Source organism: Labrus bergylta, chromosome 4 (genome assembly GCF_963930695.1).
Source record: "Labrus bergylta chromosome 4, fLabBer1.1, whole genome shotgun sequence".
Taxonomy (NCBI): Eukaryota; Metazoa; Chordata; class Actinopteri; order Labriformes; family Labridae; genus Labrus; species Labrus bergylta.
Window position 1 is genome coordinate 3687650 of NC_089198.1, and position 16261 is coordinate 3703910.

The 16261-nt window shown below is 41.0% G+C and overlaps 1 protein-coding gene across 1 annotated transcript in view; it reads left to right on the forward strand.

The window, feature by feature from the left end:
* Positions 1 to 15133, forward strand: part of kcnq3 (potassium voltage-gated channel, KQT-like subfamily, member 3) — an 87257-nt gene extending 72124 nt beyond the window's left edge. The window contains exons 11-16 of the mRNA XM_065953528.1: positions 352 to 551; positions 650 to 755; positions 2598 to 2729; positions 2828 to 2923; positions 3108 to 3195; positions 4215 to 15133. Of these exons, the coding sequence (XP_065809600.1) occupies positions 352 to 551; positions 650 to 755; positions 2598 to 2729; positions 2828 to 2923; positions 3108 to 3195; positions 4215 to 4919 (1327 nt within the window). The 3' untranslated portion in view covers positions 4920 to 15133. The remainder of the gene's footprint in view (positions 1 to 351; positions 552 to 649; positions 756 to 2597; positions 2730 to 2827; positions 2924 to 3107; positions 3196 to 4214) is intronic.
* The last annotated feature ends 1128 nt before the right edge of the window (positions 15134 to 16261 follow it).

Consider the following 16261-nt stretch of genomic DNA (forward strand, 5'->3'; position numbering starts at 1 on the left):
AGAAAATTCAGGACCAGAATCTAAAGTTAGAAGGAGAACATACTGGCTGCTGCATTGTTGTCAGAGAAGCCAGCACTTCAACATAACATGTTTCCTTAATGTCTGATCATATAGTAAGCTCACTTTATCATTTCACTCACTATACATCTTACTGATTTCTCCTTTTAAATATTGTCAACAGGAGACATTGCAAGTTGTGAAAATTACAATTGGGACTAAATAGTTAATAACTTTTGTGTTTTATAAAAGCCCTCTGTCATTTCTTCTTTCTGGTTCACGACTTTGCATGATTCTCATATTTCATGACCTCTTTATTCATACGTCGTACCTCTCTCTTTTCTTTAATTTCAGCCAAAAAATGAGTTTACTAGAACGTGTACGCCTTCCCAATGCACGGACATCAGTGGGGACGGTGAAGAAGCTCACAGGCAATGCCGACGCCATCGAGGAAAGTCCGTCGAAGGAGCCCAAACCAGCTGGTTTCAGCAATCGGGAACGCTTCCGCACTGCCTTTCGCATGAAGGCCCACACACTCCGCCAGAGCTCCGAAGGTACGCAAATGAGAGTTTTTGGCCTTTAAGATTAAGATTAAAACCTGGTGTCTGGAGCTGTCTTATCAGTCCATTGGTAACTTTTTTTTCTTACTCAGATTCTGGAGCCCTGGCAGAACCTGCCTTAGAGGAGCGGGGATTCCCACCAGACATCCTCATGGAGGAGATGATCCCCACGCTGAAACTGGTCATCAGGGCAGTCAGGTCAGGAACAACAGATGTACATTTCAGTTTTGGCCAACTATTCTTGTGAGTTTTGAAATACTTTACTGTGATATTATTGGCTAATTTCTCACAAGTGCCTTTATAATGTCTCATGCAAGACATACCACACAGAAAGCTGACGACTGTGACCGTCCTCCAAATTAGTTTTACAAGTTTCTGTTAAATCCTGTAAAATTCTGTAAATCCTGTGTTTGTGGAACGGTTACTACAGCCGGTGTGTGGTCGCACATTCTGGCCAAATCGTCTTGTGTGTGTGTGTGTGTGTGTGTGTGTCTGTGTGTGTTCAGATGATTATGTTAAAAATTGGTTGTTGTTCTGTTGGATACCAACTAACCATAAGACCAGCAAGGACTGTGTTATGAATGCTATACTGGTCCTAACTGGTAGCGTTATAATGGGCATTGGTTGTACAAAGGACATGTAGGAGAAAAGAAGGTTGGAAAGCATCCACTGTGCTGAACTCATTGGCTCATCTATAGAGTATTATGTCTGAATTTAGCAATAACCTGCACGGCATCTACTTTGCATTTTATATATGAAGCAATCATATATGTGCCTGTTACATAAATGAATCAAATAAAAATGTATACGTTGCTTGTCGGATTGTAAACATTTGCCGGGGCACGGATTTTAGCTTGGATATCCTTTACCACAAATCTATATAATACCTGTCTCCAATTGAAGCCCTCAAAAGTTGCCTATTAGTTCCAAGACTGCTTGACAAGAACTTTTATCTCTGGATCATTGCTGTACAGCTTTTAGCACACTTTGAACCAAAATCTGAGGCATTTACCTCCATTCCACTGTATGAGGGAATCCTCAGGCCTGTTCGTCCCAAAGGATTCTATTCCAGCTTCTGCTGTCCATTTCATAGAAGAAATGGACACTCGTAATTTCCTGAAGGATTTCCAAGAGCAGTGTTCATATCCGGGAAATGTTCATGTCCAAGACCAAATTCCCTTTGGGTACAATAAAAGTATATCTTATCTAATCTCGTTTAAGCATGACAAGTCGCTGATTGATGATGGTTTTATATCAGCAGAGTAATGGGCTGAGAAAATGGAAATAGTTCAGCAAAGGTGGGGGGAAAAGAAGACTGATAGAAAACAAAGATACAAACATTACAAGTTTAAAAGTTCTCAAAAATCAGCTCTGCAGATTTTTTTTGTGTGTAAGGAAAAGCATTAAACCTGATGAGTGAAAACAACTTCAGTCTCTGCAGCGGAGTACAAGGGTAGGCAGCTGAAACCAGAGCGTGTAGGCAGAGTTTACTCATGCTTTCAGTGTGCTGGTAAATCTATAGGCCACACAGTTGACATAATGCAGGAATTTAATCTAGCATGAGGGCCTGTGAGATGAGTGATTAACCCTGTGAAAGTGCTGCTTCCTTCCACACCATTATTTCAGGGCTGAATGGGTCACTCAATGGGATGCTCAAACCTAAAGGGTTTCAGTTTCAGGACCCAAGACTCTCTGCCAAACACTGAAGCTTGTGCAGCAGCCGCGGGCTCTCCAAAGGGTCGGGTTCAAATCAACTCAAAGTGGGAGATCTGACTGACAAAAGAAGGGGCTCCGTGGGTGGCAGTGTTGAATTCAGGTCGGGAATGACTTTCAAAGAACAGGGAGATGTCAGGCTGAAGCATGGGTCGATCAGAACGAGACATGGTGCTTTGTCATTGATCCCCCAGCATAAACACCTTCAGGGCGAACTCCTACATTGATGACTGGCTGACAGATAGAACAGAGGACCAACATTGTTTGAGGTTTATTCTGTCACTTCAGAGTGCAGAATATTGACATTTGAAACTCTTTGTCTCACAGGATCATGCAATTCCTCTTAAACAAGAAGCGTTTTAAGGAGACTCTGAGGCCTTATGATGTCAAAGATGTGATAGAGCAGTACTCTGCTGGACACCTGGACATGCTCTGTAGAATAAAATACCTCCAGACAAGGTCAGTAACTACACACTGCAGGCGATGGAGTTTGTTCGAGAAGAGCAAATATCTCCTCTTCCTTCATCTTTTCCTGTTTCTATTTCCCATTTTGTAAGGATCGACATGATACTCGCCCCTGGAGCCCCACTCACCCCCAAACAGAAGAAAAATCCGAAACCGCCGTTTACCTACCCATCCAGTCAGTCGCCCAGGTACTGTAACCCTGTAGTGATTCAGCAGCTTGTCACATATTACTGTGAATTTTGTCCTGTTATGATTTCTTGTTATGTTGAACATTTAGTAAAGCAGTTAGTTTGTGCTAGCAAGTCACCTTGTTCCTTGTCTGTAAACAAATGTGTGTGCAGTCCACATCTACTCAGTGTCCCTGTGTTCCAGGCATGAGACCTACCTAGCCAAAGCAGCCTCCATGCCAGATGCGGAAGACCAAAGCATGATGGGTAGATTTGTCAGAGTGGAAAGACAGGTGAGCATCAAGATTTCAAATCTCTTCCTGAGATGGTTGAATTGGTAATGGAGTGTACAACATTTAAGATGGACCATTGTACAAGAACCATATATCTGAAATGTTTGTGCATAGCCCTTAAAGGACGCCCTTCTGAGAAACCAAGAAACTTTCGGTGCCATATTTTGTTGCTACATTCATAAACATGCTGTTTTCAAAACTGCCTACGATACTAGTCAAATGAACTGATTCTGCCATAATTCAGAATGCAATATGCCAACAAATTCACAGTATGACAAAAACACCAGGATGTGGTACTAATTCAGAGAAAAATCTTCAGTCTGCATCAGACCAGTCTCCCACACCTACTCTTTCCCACAATGCAAAGCGTCAAGTCAGAGATCGAAATGACGGGACAGCAACGTCAATCGCTATCAGACCAAACCACACAACGACACCACCAATTATCTTTCTTGATTCTCTACATCATGAAAATCAAAATGAATCACTTGTCAGCTATTTTCAGACTGTGAGTGGAGGCTGCACTGTAGCCTCCACTCACAGTCCAAGGAAAGCAGCTTGGCATACTGCAAAATAACCACCGACTGGCAGTCATACTACATACTACTGTCCAACGTAGTATTAGTATGATAGTAGTATGTAGTTAGTGGTTTCCAAAACAGCCACCATGATGGAATAGGTTTGACTTTTTTATTGACCATATTTGAAGAAGAGGTTGTACAAGGATTGCTTACCTCTTTCATGGTCGACTTTTCCATCACAAGGTAGCAACACCCTAAGTAATCAACATTACCATCTATTTATTTCTAATCTGGTGATGACTTGAAACTTACGTTTGAGACTAGTCACATGACACATATGTTTCCTTAAGCAGGGTACACAGTACAAGATAATCATCAGGGTCCATTTTTGTGAATAATTCCCCCCTTCTGCTGATTGTAAGCAAAGTCTGGATGTTTTGATAGTTCTAAAGATGATCTCGTCAGATGTTTCTGTGGTGTAACTTGAATCTGTCTTAGGTGGAGGACATGGAGAAGAAGTTGGACTTCCTGGTGGATATGCACATCCAGCACACTGAGCACCTACAGGTGGACTCTAATGGCGCAGCTCGAATGACCCTGGAGACCTGTGACCCTACGGGGAACGGTGAGATCCGTCGGGTTTTCTTGAACTACTCTGAGGCATTCCCGCACATGTCGTACCAGATGCCTGTCAGCAAGCTGAATCCATATCACGGCAGAGGAAGAGGCAGTGCGGATGGAACAGGATTTGCTGGTGGAAGCAATGATCCTTCAGACCATCAACCGCCAACGTCACACCTCCACCAACGCCACCCTCCAGCTGCCATTCCCACCTACACCGAGCGTCCCACAGTGCTGCCCATCAGTTCCCTGCATGACTTGTCAGTGGGGCCAGGCAGGACCACAGGGGGGCGGGGGGCTGACTCGCCACTCTCCATGCTATCGGTGAACCACGAGGAACTGGAGCGCTCGCCAAGCGGGTTCAGTATCTCTGGGGAACGGGAGGGGGAGGAAGGGGAAGACTTGTCAATGGGGGCTAGGCCAGGTACTGGTGACACCAGCTGGACAAGACCCAGACCGAGCTACCTAGCGGAAGGGGAGACAGACACGGACACAGACCCATTTACGCCCAGTGGAGGGCCCCTGCCTCTTTCCTCCACAGGGGAGGGATTTGGTGACGCTGTGTGGACCACGCCGCCGTGAGAGGTGATTGGGTGACCGCATAGAAATCCACAACTCTTCGATATGACCTTATGTTCAACCCATGCCTCTAAACCCAAATCAGCTTGGGTCAAAACCACACCTCTGGACCAAACCACAAGGAGGAAAGGTGGGTCTGCTGTAGTCCACCATGATGCTGCAAGGTTGTGAAGAGGTCACTGAGCTTCAGAGGCAACCGCTGATCTCATCAACCGACCGCTGTTCAGACAGAGAGCCATGGCATTGTGACTGCCCAGAAACAGACAGTTTGTAAAGTAAAACTCTGTACAGCGCACTCTTCGCAAAAATTTAGCAAAACGTAAAAGGAACATTATTATACATACTATATACACCCAAAAGCTTTATTGCTGCAAAGCCAACCGCACTGCATGTAACGCATGCGACTTCTAGTGTAGACACTGCAAAGTTCAGGATATCAGGAAACAGAAAAAGCGATTGAATGGATACATATACTTGCTATGCCATTTTGTAACACTTATTTTTTTATATGAATACATTGTCATTGTTTTTTGCATGGTTTGCATGATAATGCACCATTCTAGAGCGAGGTTTGGAGGGTGATACTGGAAACCAAAAGTCTCCTGTCTCGTTGTTTTGTTTGTCACATGGTGAGTGTGTTTCTGTGTGTGCGTGCGAGATTGTGATTGTGAGAGAGAAAATTGGAAGTTGGGTAACAAAACACTGGTTTAGTTGGTGGCAGTCGTGTTTCACCATTTCTGCTTTCCTGACATAGTTTGCTGTGAATCCTTTGAGGATCAGTTCTGCCAAGAAGCCAGGACTTTTGATCTCTTCACTTTGTTTTCACACCACTGTGCTTTGAGTTGTATGTCACCACTCTGTGCTGCAAATTCTACAGTCAAAAAAAAGAAAAATCACAGATTTTACAGAAACACTAAATCTCTGCTGCTTTGTTGGCACATGAATTCAGGGATATAAACCACCTGTACTGATTTCACCGCTTAAATACTATCAGACGATACAAGGACTCATAATCAAAGCATTAAAGCTGAATTCCTACAAAACCACCTAACAGTATAACTATTTTGTTCACATACTTTATTAGAATCAAACAACCCCAAAAAATCAGCATTTTAATATGGACCACTGGTTTACCTTGTTGACCACCATTACTGCAGCGATCAATGAAGAGAAAAACTACTATCCAATGTCAAGAGGTTCTTAGAAACAAAAGCCAATGACAAGAGAAACATCTTAAAACAACATTTTTAACTTCTACTTTAAAGGTTAGCGCCTTGTTACCACTTACGTATGTACAGTATACAGATGTGAATCAACCGGGAGTCCATGCATTCCAATGGGACTCTTCGGGATATCCGATCCCCTTCGTAATATTTGGTCCCGGAAGTACGTTAATTTTTTTCAACTTTTGAGCCAGATTTCAGAGACCGTATGGCACTAACTAGCTAAAAGGCTATTTCCTTAGATTCAGTTGGCAATGGTAAATGTCCATAAGTTTGTATGATTAACAATAAATTGTTAATCTAGTTTTAACACAATGTGAACCTGAGTAATGTTATTTTGTTAATATATTATTCTGCTCAGTTCAATATTCTCGAAAAGCATGGTTGGATGGCGCAAAACAGGAATATTAGCCTCTTGTCCACAGCTTCAGGTAGTTTCGTGTTTCTACCATCTGTAAAGAAATGCACTTCCTCTTTTTGGACACCAGGAGGCATCATCCATCTGTCTAGATACTAGTCCCATACGTAAGTGGAAATGAGGCGTAAACATGTAGTCTTATATTGCCTTCACATTAAGCTTCTAAAAGTCTACCTATTCTTACAAATCGTTTTCAGAGATCTGATGTTTTCTCACAATAACGTCCAGAATTTGGCCCCCTCTTTAAGTCTCTAAAGAAATCATTTTTAAAGATGCTTCACAACATTATAAGCAACATTCTCAAGTAAGATTTTGCACTATTTGCACTGAAATTGAGTTTACCAGAGATATATTTTAAAATAAAAGGAGCCATCCAAACTATTTCTTTACCTGCAGAATACGAAAGTTTAAATTTTATACTTCTTTCAGTGATCTGAAATTTAAATAAAGTTAGGGAGTATGTCACTCAGATTTGAAGGCAGGAATGCCAACACCAGGCCACACTATCATAGCTCTGATGAATCGACAAGAATTCATTTCAAAGAACATTTACCCAGTAAATCACTCGTCTGAGACTACATCCACACAACTATATTTTCATTTTAAAATAGTTACTAAGAAATATTCTTACGTTTTCCAAAAACTCGAGTCACAGGATAATGTAGGCATGACAGAAAATCTGATAATAACTAAATAAATGTGGTTGTCTGCCTCCGGACGCAAACCTGGACATTTGAAAGGATAAACCGTGTAGGCAGCATCAAACAAACTATGTTTTTAAGGGGCCCGAATACCCTAGGGCAGTGGTTCCCAAAGTGAGGGTTGGTACCCCCTGGGGGGTTGCGAGACACTGAGAGGGGGGTCATGAGATTCAATCCTAAAAAGCATATTTTGCCCATTATTGTGAAAATATAAGAGATTATTTGTTCTGCTTCTCGTGTTTTTCTACAATAAATTACTAAAATATTACTACAGTGTTTAGGCCCCAGTCTCTAGCACCTTATGTTGGGGGTCGTAGGGAACCACTGCTCTAGGGTACTGTGGTAGCTTTGTGTTAATCTTGCAAAAAAAATGAATGCTACGAAATGAAAACATGTTAGTGTGACTGTAGCCTCAGACTGTTGCCTTCAATGCAATATTAAGATAGCACTCTGAAGTTTTCCAGAAACATTGACTCATTGACAAAATGTGTTTTTAACGTAGCACAAGAGCCTGCACCAATAGGGGCGTAAAGTTTACTTAAATTAAGCCCTTTCATCGACTATCTGTTAACAGGATCCTTCAATCGTAATACCCTTTAAAATGTATCATCAGCTCTGCCTTTTCAATTTGATTTACTTCTCACAAAATCCAAACTACTGTACAGGTTACAATTGCACTGCAACTTGAATGTTCAAGTATGATGACAAACACACACTGTAAGCAACAACAGCACACACTGGAGAGGCCGATGGACATGAAGAAATACCCATAATGGAATTCAAGGTAGACATTCAAACGTATTTTCAACGAGAACTATTTATCGCATCAAAAGGAGCTTTACGGAAGATCACTAAAAGGCCTAAAGAGCATTTACTACTTTAGATTTAGGACAACACAGATACTGAATGTACTATTTGACAACAAACTGTATCTACACACGAGTTTTTAAACACTTATAGCATGTCAACACACCTTCAGAGAGGGAGTAAGGCAGGTTTTAGGAGGTGGGCTTCCACACCAGGCTTCACAGTAACTTGTTTGTTGGGTTACATGTTACACCAATGTTCTTTTCATTTCTGTCACCATGACAACTTATCGCTGTTTTTTGCCCCCATTTAAAACCAAACAAATTTAGCTAGAAGCTAGCGCCATATCTGATATCCGGGGGAACATCCATTGAAAGACCCAGACTTTGTTGTCTTAGTACCAGTCCTGTCGCCTAGCAACCACAACAGCTGAACCAGAACTAGCTAACATCACTGACTAACTTCCCCTTTTATTTTATAAATGATTCAAAGTCTCAAGTTACCTTTCGTAATTCAAAATGTATACTGTTGCTCGTTCCCGCCCTTACCTGTTCGTTTCCTAGCACCGCTCCGGTCGCCTAGCAACCTCAACAGCTTTACCAGAACCAGCTCTCATTACTAATGTCCTATAACGTAACCTATTATTTTGCAAATAAGTCTCACCTGCCCCTTCACAATTAACTGTATCAAAGTCGACCAAGTCGTTTGAATTGCAAGGCGTGCAAGAAATCTCAGGATATGTTAGGAAAAGTAGGATGCTTATGTAAGCCCCACCCACTTTCAGGAGCCCTCACAATGGGATAGCAGCTTTCGAAAGGCACATTTGATAACAATTTGGGTTCTCAAGCGAACTTCTTGAAGGTGGTTGCCATATTGGAAGTGCTGTGTCAAACAAACTTTCAGTCAACCTAACAACAGGCTAACAGGTGGAGCTTCTGGCTAACAGCTAATGAGCCTGCCTGTCAGTCAGATCAGCCACTCCCCTAATTATCAATAACTCTTACCTTTCATCAAATCAGAACAGATTTTTACAGATTTGTATTTCTGCTGTAACACTAGGCATCTAAATAAGGGGTGTGTGTTGGACTTGGTGCCTTTGCAGCCAGCCTCAAGTGGACACTCAAGGAACTGCATTTTGGGGGGCTGCTTGCCCTGAGGGGTATAAAAACAACAGTTCAACTCGTGTGCATCTTAGATTGAAACCTGGTGTGGACGCAGCTGCAGTCTGACATGAACAAGGTGAACCCATCAATAATTATAATCTACTTAACTTATTGTATTACGATTAGTATTTCTTATCTTCTGCTATTAAAAAACAATGAAATTATATATTCTACTGATAAATTATATTGCAATGCAGACAGAAATAGTCTCCGTATAGATATTAAAACCATAGCAAGATAATATATCCCTGTGAACATTCATTCGTTGTGCCTCTGAAGCAAGAATGACTCCACATCGTCATTCTTTATTTAGTGTTTCAGTGCCACTTCATGTCACCATACACACTACACAGCATTTATGAATGTGAGCTCTGTTTCCTTCTTTACTGATTTGTATTTGTTCTTAAACTATGACACGGTACAAACTTGCTTTTGTAAAATGCAGATTTTGTGGCTTTATGAAGCTTTTGGCTCATTTACACCATGTAGGCCTAGTCCACACGTAGGTGGGTATTTTTTTAAATGTAAGTTTTCCTCTGTTTAAAAAAACCCAAAACAATCTGGTCTACCCATACTGTGTTTAAAAAACATCTTCGTCTGCATTAAAAAGCAAAAACGCAATATTCTGCAATGACCATTTCATTTTCAAAGTTGTCAAACCTACCCAAAGTCCCACCGGGTCTCATCCAAAATCGGCCAACGCTGTCGGTTGCTTGTTGATTGTTGTATAAAGCGGCAGTGACCTCTGTAGTCCAATCAGGCGTCTCTGCTCATCAACATAGTGGGAGAGTAACTGTGTATGAATGTGTGAGTATGTAAAAAGTCCAGTTAGCAACGTTAGCATAAGCGCTAGTTTGGTTACGTCTGCAATCGCACTAATCTCATGTAAACAAAAGAGACAGCGTCGCGCGATGATGTCACACAGAGGAGAAACCGGCGCACAGCGTGGTGTTACAAGAACAAAACTCTCTTTTCCCCGTCTGCACAGAAACACCTTAAACAGAGTTTAACATCTTCACCCTGAAAGGAGTTTTACAAAAGGTGAGTTTTCATTTACCTAAAATGCCGTTTGTGTGCGAAAGGCCGAAACGCACATAAATAGCTACGTTTTCAAAAATACCCTCCTACGTGTGGACTAGGCCTTAAACTCCTCATGATGACAGCTGCACAGAAACATTTGGGATTATTTTTTTGTTTCACTTCTTCATTTCTTTATATGTGGAACATTGACGTTTCTGTTTTAAACGCCTTGCACAATTTACGTTTAACGAAAAACACTCCACAGATTACAGTAACACGGCTTCTTTTCAAAATGAACTCCAAAACTATCAGTTTAAAAAATATCATTGGGAATAACCATTCAGCAGAAAGTACAAAAGGCAAATTACTGTTACATGTCATAAACTGACATTTCAATGATTTTGTAATTTGTTTAAAAATGGTCTTCCAAGAAATGAAGAAACACTGAGGGGAAAGTAATGCTAGTAAATGTAGCTGATGATTTCTGACATTGATTTCTGAAACTATTTAGAAACATCGACTAACAAAAACAACACAATGAAGACACCATTGCAACTTAATTTTAACAAGATTTGATGTTGCCATTTTTATTAGCTTTATTCTCTTAAGACATTCTGCCAGCGTTTTCATATTTTTACATCTGTTGTATTTACGCACAATCTTCATTGTTGTTCTCTGTTGTTTGTTTATTTTAACCTCCTACTGAGAGATGGTGCACTAAAATTGACAATAAAGTATTCTACTCTTTAGATATGACTTCACAACCAATGTTTTAAATCAAGGAAACACTTCCACAACTTAAACCACCACATTTGTACCATATTTTTTTCTAATTTTGGGTCAAAATAGTCTTCAAGAACAGCCCTGTTGACTTGTTGAAGCATTCCCAATTGCTGCAGCATTTCAAATGGAGAGCTAGCATTACTTCTTCTTGTGTAACTGGCGGTTTCCACAGGATCTGTGTGCGCAGCGTACCAACACCGCACGTCCTATGTTTTCCCGTTTCAGAAGTGTAAGTGCAGTCATGAGCAGCTGGACTCCTGGGTTCACAAGATCCCAGCAGAACTACAAGATCGTCTCTTATAGGTAGATCACCTGTTCATTTGGTGCCTGTTTTGGGGTAATGTTGATGAAGCGATGGAAAACAGCGATGGGGTCTGTTTATGTCGTTTTATTTTGAAATTAACCGGATGCTTCTTGAGCGGTCTTGTCTTACTTCCTGTTCAGGTCGATCTGCTCTGTTCAGCTTGGCACGTGCTGGCAGCGGGTTCATTATGGGGTGTATTTGGAGCAGAGTGGCGCTGATGGCACCTTGACTAGAGAGGACGCCATCAGGTGCCAGGTGGTGTTGACATAGCGCAGCAAACACGGATCCTGTGGAAACTGGCAGTCATTCTGATTCCAGTTAAAATTTCGAAAAACATGGGTTTGGTGAAGAAAAAACATTCTGTGTGGTTTGGGAGACTAGATATTAGACTCTTCAATAAACAGTCAACAAGAACCAAGTTTATGCTCACAGTTTTCCCTTTTATTTGTCAGTCAGCACAAACATATGGGGTTCCTTTTAGAGGTTGATTCATGAAGACGTTCCCCTGCTTTAACAACTGGCTATCAATACATTATCCTACATTATTATTACTCGGCTGAATGATAGGAATACTATCAAACTTATAGCTGTTTCAAGGATTCCAGTGACAACGAGGACAAAACATCCATTTCCCGCCATGTTGTTGACAAGTCGGGCACCAGATTCTTTCAAATTTCCGAGTCCAACTTTCAACTCGCTGCAGTGGTGGTTTGTTCCTCTTAACAACTGCCATCTGTTGAAGGATAGCAGACTGTTGCTATGCTAACTGGCCAATCAGAATCAAGAAGTAAACACAGCCGTGTAAGGAACTTTTTCCTCTCATGGGACTGGTTCTTGGGTTTCCTATGTTGCCGTCTCTTGCTAAATTTCCTGGCGCTTAGTGCGACTTTTGTGTTGAAAGGCAGGACTGAATCTTCCAATCGTAAGAAAACGATCAAATCATAATTCTTGCTGACTGACAATAAAAAAAGAGAAAACTGGGTCCATGTTCGTCACAGACTGCTGTGAGACCCCACCGAGATCCCACAGATACAACAGGTTGACCTGTAAAAATCAAACTGACACTTTGACCCCTTTCAAACGTCGGTAGCTCATCAGAGCTAAAGAATGTAGTCTTGTTTATTTGAAAGAACCCTTTAACTATTCATTTGACAATCTGCTTCATGCTTTATTTTTCATTGTGTTATCTGTGGCCTCCTTGTTGAAATGTTGTGGGGGGGTTTTTAGAAATAATTTGCTTTAATCATCCATGCACTGGAGTTTTGAGATTTTTGATTTAACATTATAATATTGGAAAATGCCATTCTACAGTTCTAATTTGATTTGATCTGCAAACTATGAAGATCAATTCAGTTATTTCCTGCATCGACATGGGTGTCGTCGACAATTTTGTGTCTTCTCTGTGTTTGATGATTTGTTCTTGTCCAGTCACAGCAAGTATTTTTAAACATTTGTTTCATGTACCTGAATTACACCGTACACTCCCTGATTTGGTTGGAGTGCTCCAAAAAGCCCCTAAATCACATTTTCATAGGTTCTATGAAACTCAACAACATTGAGCTTCGATTTTAATGTTGGTGTATGAGCCCATTTATTTGACACAACGTATGAATCAGGCAGCTTGCTTAACATCTTTGGTACTCTTACATGATGACTCGTACGGAAGAGGATTAGGGCATCTGAATTAATAAATAAAAGTCAAAATCAAAAAGGGACAGCGTTAGCAACAAAAATGGCGGAGGAGTTTTAGTCTTGGTGCGTTCAATTTAAGCTCAGAAGTCTGAATTTCTGAGTTGCCAATCTCATACGTCATCAGGAACACCCCCACCCCCCCGAAGTCGGAATTCCCGCTTTGAAACTCGGAGCATCTTCAGTAGCGTGAGGTAAAATCCAACATGGCTGCAACACAGCTAGCGACTGAATTCTCTTTTTGTGTAATTAAATCAATCACATCGATAGTATCGAGCAAGTTCTATCCGTGGACATGTTGTCACCTTACTTTGGCACACAAACCATCACGTAGTGTATCGTTATCGCCCGGTATTGGCTAAAAAAACAAAGCTACTCCCGGAGGAGTTCATGTTGCTTGTCCATCTGGTTGCCAACTTGTAACTGGAACGCAAAGGAACTCGTGTGTGACGACAAAAAGCGCTGACAGGCCTCTCAAGATTCTGAGATTAAATCAGGACCCTGACGACCCAACCCCCCCCTTCAGTAGCCCTAATTCTCTTCAGAGGACTTGCTATTTGATGTGGAGCAAAACTAATAAATGTTGTTGATTCCAAAGCTCTCCTATCAGCAGAAGTTGTTGCAGTGGTGACTCAGTCTTGATAAACGGATCACTGGTTTAACTTTCAACACGACATTTACTTTTATTCATCAGGCAGTTCTCGTCTGAAAGTGAAAACGACACCAGAGAGGCAAACAATGGTCAAAAACACGCCAAATGAATAAGTCTTCTTCACAGAGTACACGTTCAAATGCAAATGTGTTTTTCTTTCAGTAGGTTTCATCAGATTTTTTTTTTGTGTGTGTCAATCTGGCCCTTTTATGAAGCTTGGACTCAAACCAAGCATTTCCAACATCTCCAACCTCTTACATGTTTGTACACTGAAGATGTGTGTCAGTCGTTCTTTTTATCCACCTCTCCTGTGAGTAAACTCGTTTGTCTAGGCATCGATTCTGTATGAACAAAGGAGCACTTTACGGCACCCGTGTAAACGAGAGGGCAATACTGCTTGCTGTGATTATTCTGTTAATGATGGTTGTACTCTGTAACCGCATACCAAGCAATGCACAGACACATTCTACGTAACCTGTAATTTTAAGGACATTTGAATTGCTACAAATTATTTGTGCCTTGGCCTTTAACAGTACAGTTCTTTTGGACGTAAGTGTTGTTTATTTATTCTTTATTTATTTGGTCATGCTTTTCTTGCTATGGCTGTCAGGATGCTGCACAAAACTGTTGGTCGTAGAGAGAGTTGCATTTATAAAGAAATAAATCACACAACAGAAAAGCACATTCCTATTGGATGCTACTTCCCTCCTTTTTTTTGGAAGAAGCAGGCTAACAGTTTCCCTTAGTTTCCAATTTTTGTGCTAAGCTAGGCTAAACTCATCCTAGACTGATCTCTCAATGCAGAGTTAAATCTGAATGAAACTGATCAAATTCTTCTATAAAGACATTTTATTTTTACAATATCGTTGGCACAAAGCCCATCTTGAACTAAACAACTTACTGGTAAGCTAACTTGAAAAAGCTAGCGTCCAGGTGTGTTTACAAGTGTTTCCACAGGTCTTAAAATCCTATTTGAAAAACTATTTTCAAACAAAATCATTTTTCTCTTCTTGAACGTCTCTGTTAACGACCTCCAAAGCCGGCAAAGAGGAGGGATCAGTTCATCCTATCATTGCACCTCTGTCACAGGGGAAGTACACATCGCTCCTTTAAATAGAAAATAATGTTTCTTTATAAATGTATGGAGATGGAGTACAGCTAACAGCTTTGTGCGAGGATATTGACAGCAGCTTTTTTGGTTCCGAAACAGTTTTGATGTTCTGAAGATTCATTTAAGGGACGTTTTGGACATCTTTACACTAGTGGCCTTCAGAGCTGTGCATCATGTTTCTCATTCCAGTTTGAAAAAAAAAACAACAACTTGCCATTTCTATTCTGTATTCGACCACTTTGAATATTATGTTTTGATGATATAATATGCAAATGTATTCTTACTTGATTTTTTATTTTTTTGTCTTTTCAATTGCACCAGTTATTAATAAAGTATTGAATTGAAACTTTCACGTGTGGACAGTCTGTAAAGGTCATTTTTGTAAAGGTATATTTTCACAGGATGTTTACCATCAACTTTAAATCTTCCAACTATTTACTACAAAGATGGTTGACGTCTATCCTCCCCCTCCTGTTGTACTAAAGTGAACCAGAATATCTCGAAGAGGGGCGCTGAGCATAACACATCTGGAGCCAGAGTCTTGAGGATTTGCATTTGACGTCCCGCCTCTTCCTTTAATCAAATCACACGTCAATCTTACATTCAAGTTCCCTCAGGGGGTCAGTTAAGGAGGTTTTTAAACAACCGTCATTTGTATCAACCCATCATATCCTCCTCCTCTTCTTCAGTGTAAATAAGTCTCAGAGCTCCTCAAAACATGTGTGTGAAGTGTCTTGTTCTAAATCCACTCTGATCCTGTATTTGATCATGTCTATAAACCTCTCTATTTCAGCCCTGCTCAGAACAGGCTGTTTCTGTGTCTGTACCTTTAAATATGTAAATGAGCTGTGTCTGACCACGTCCCCTCTCTGGAAGGGCTTGTGTGTACTCAGGCTTTCTCGCTCCATGTCCTATTGTTTACGGTGAGAAGGCAGACTCAGAGGGCAGAACAAACACCTAGCTGTGGGAGTGTCACCCACCTGGGGGAGGGGCTACTGCCCTTTGTGATGTCATGAAGGGAAAATCTCCAAACGGCCTGTTTGAGCACACATTTTCTGAAAAGTGGAGCAGGCAGAAGACAGAGAGGATGGACTTTTCTCATCATTGGGGGGTTTGTAGATGGACTAGAGACACATGTTAGAGTTAGAGGAACATGAAGAAGTGGATTTTACAGAATATGTGACCTTTAACTCTCAAATCTACTCCAAAGTACGTGTAGCCCAGTACCTACGAAGAAGTCGAAAATACTCCAAGTGCAAGCCCTGTGAAACATTGTGTCTACATTTTCCTCTAATGGCTTGCACCTCATGTAAAACATCAGGATACCGAGTCTAACTATGATGTCAAGATAAATATTTGTCCTTTGTATCATGAACCTCTGTGTGTTTAACGTAGGCTAACTAATAGCCTGAGCTAACAACGCTACCCAGTTAAATATTCCTTAATTCGATTTCAATGCCGTACATTTATCTCC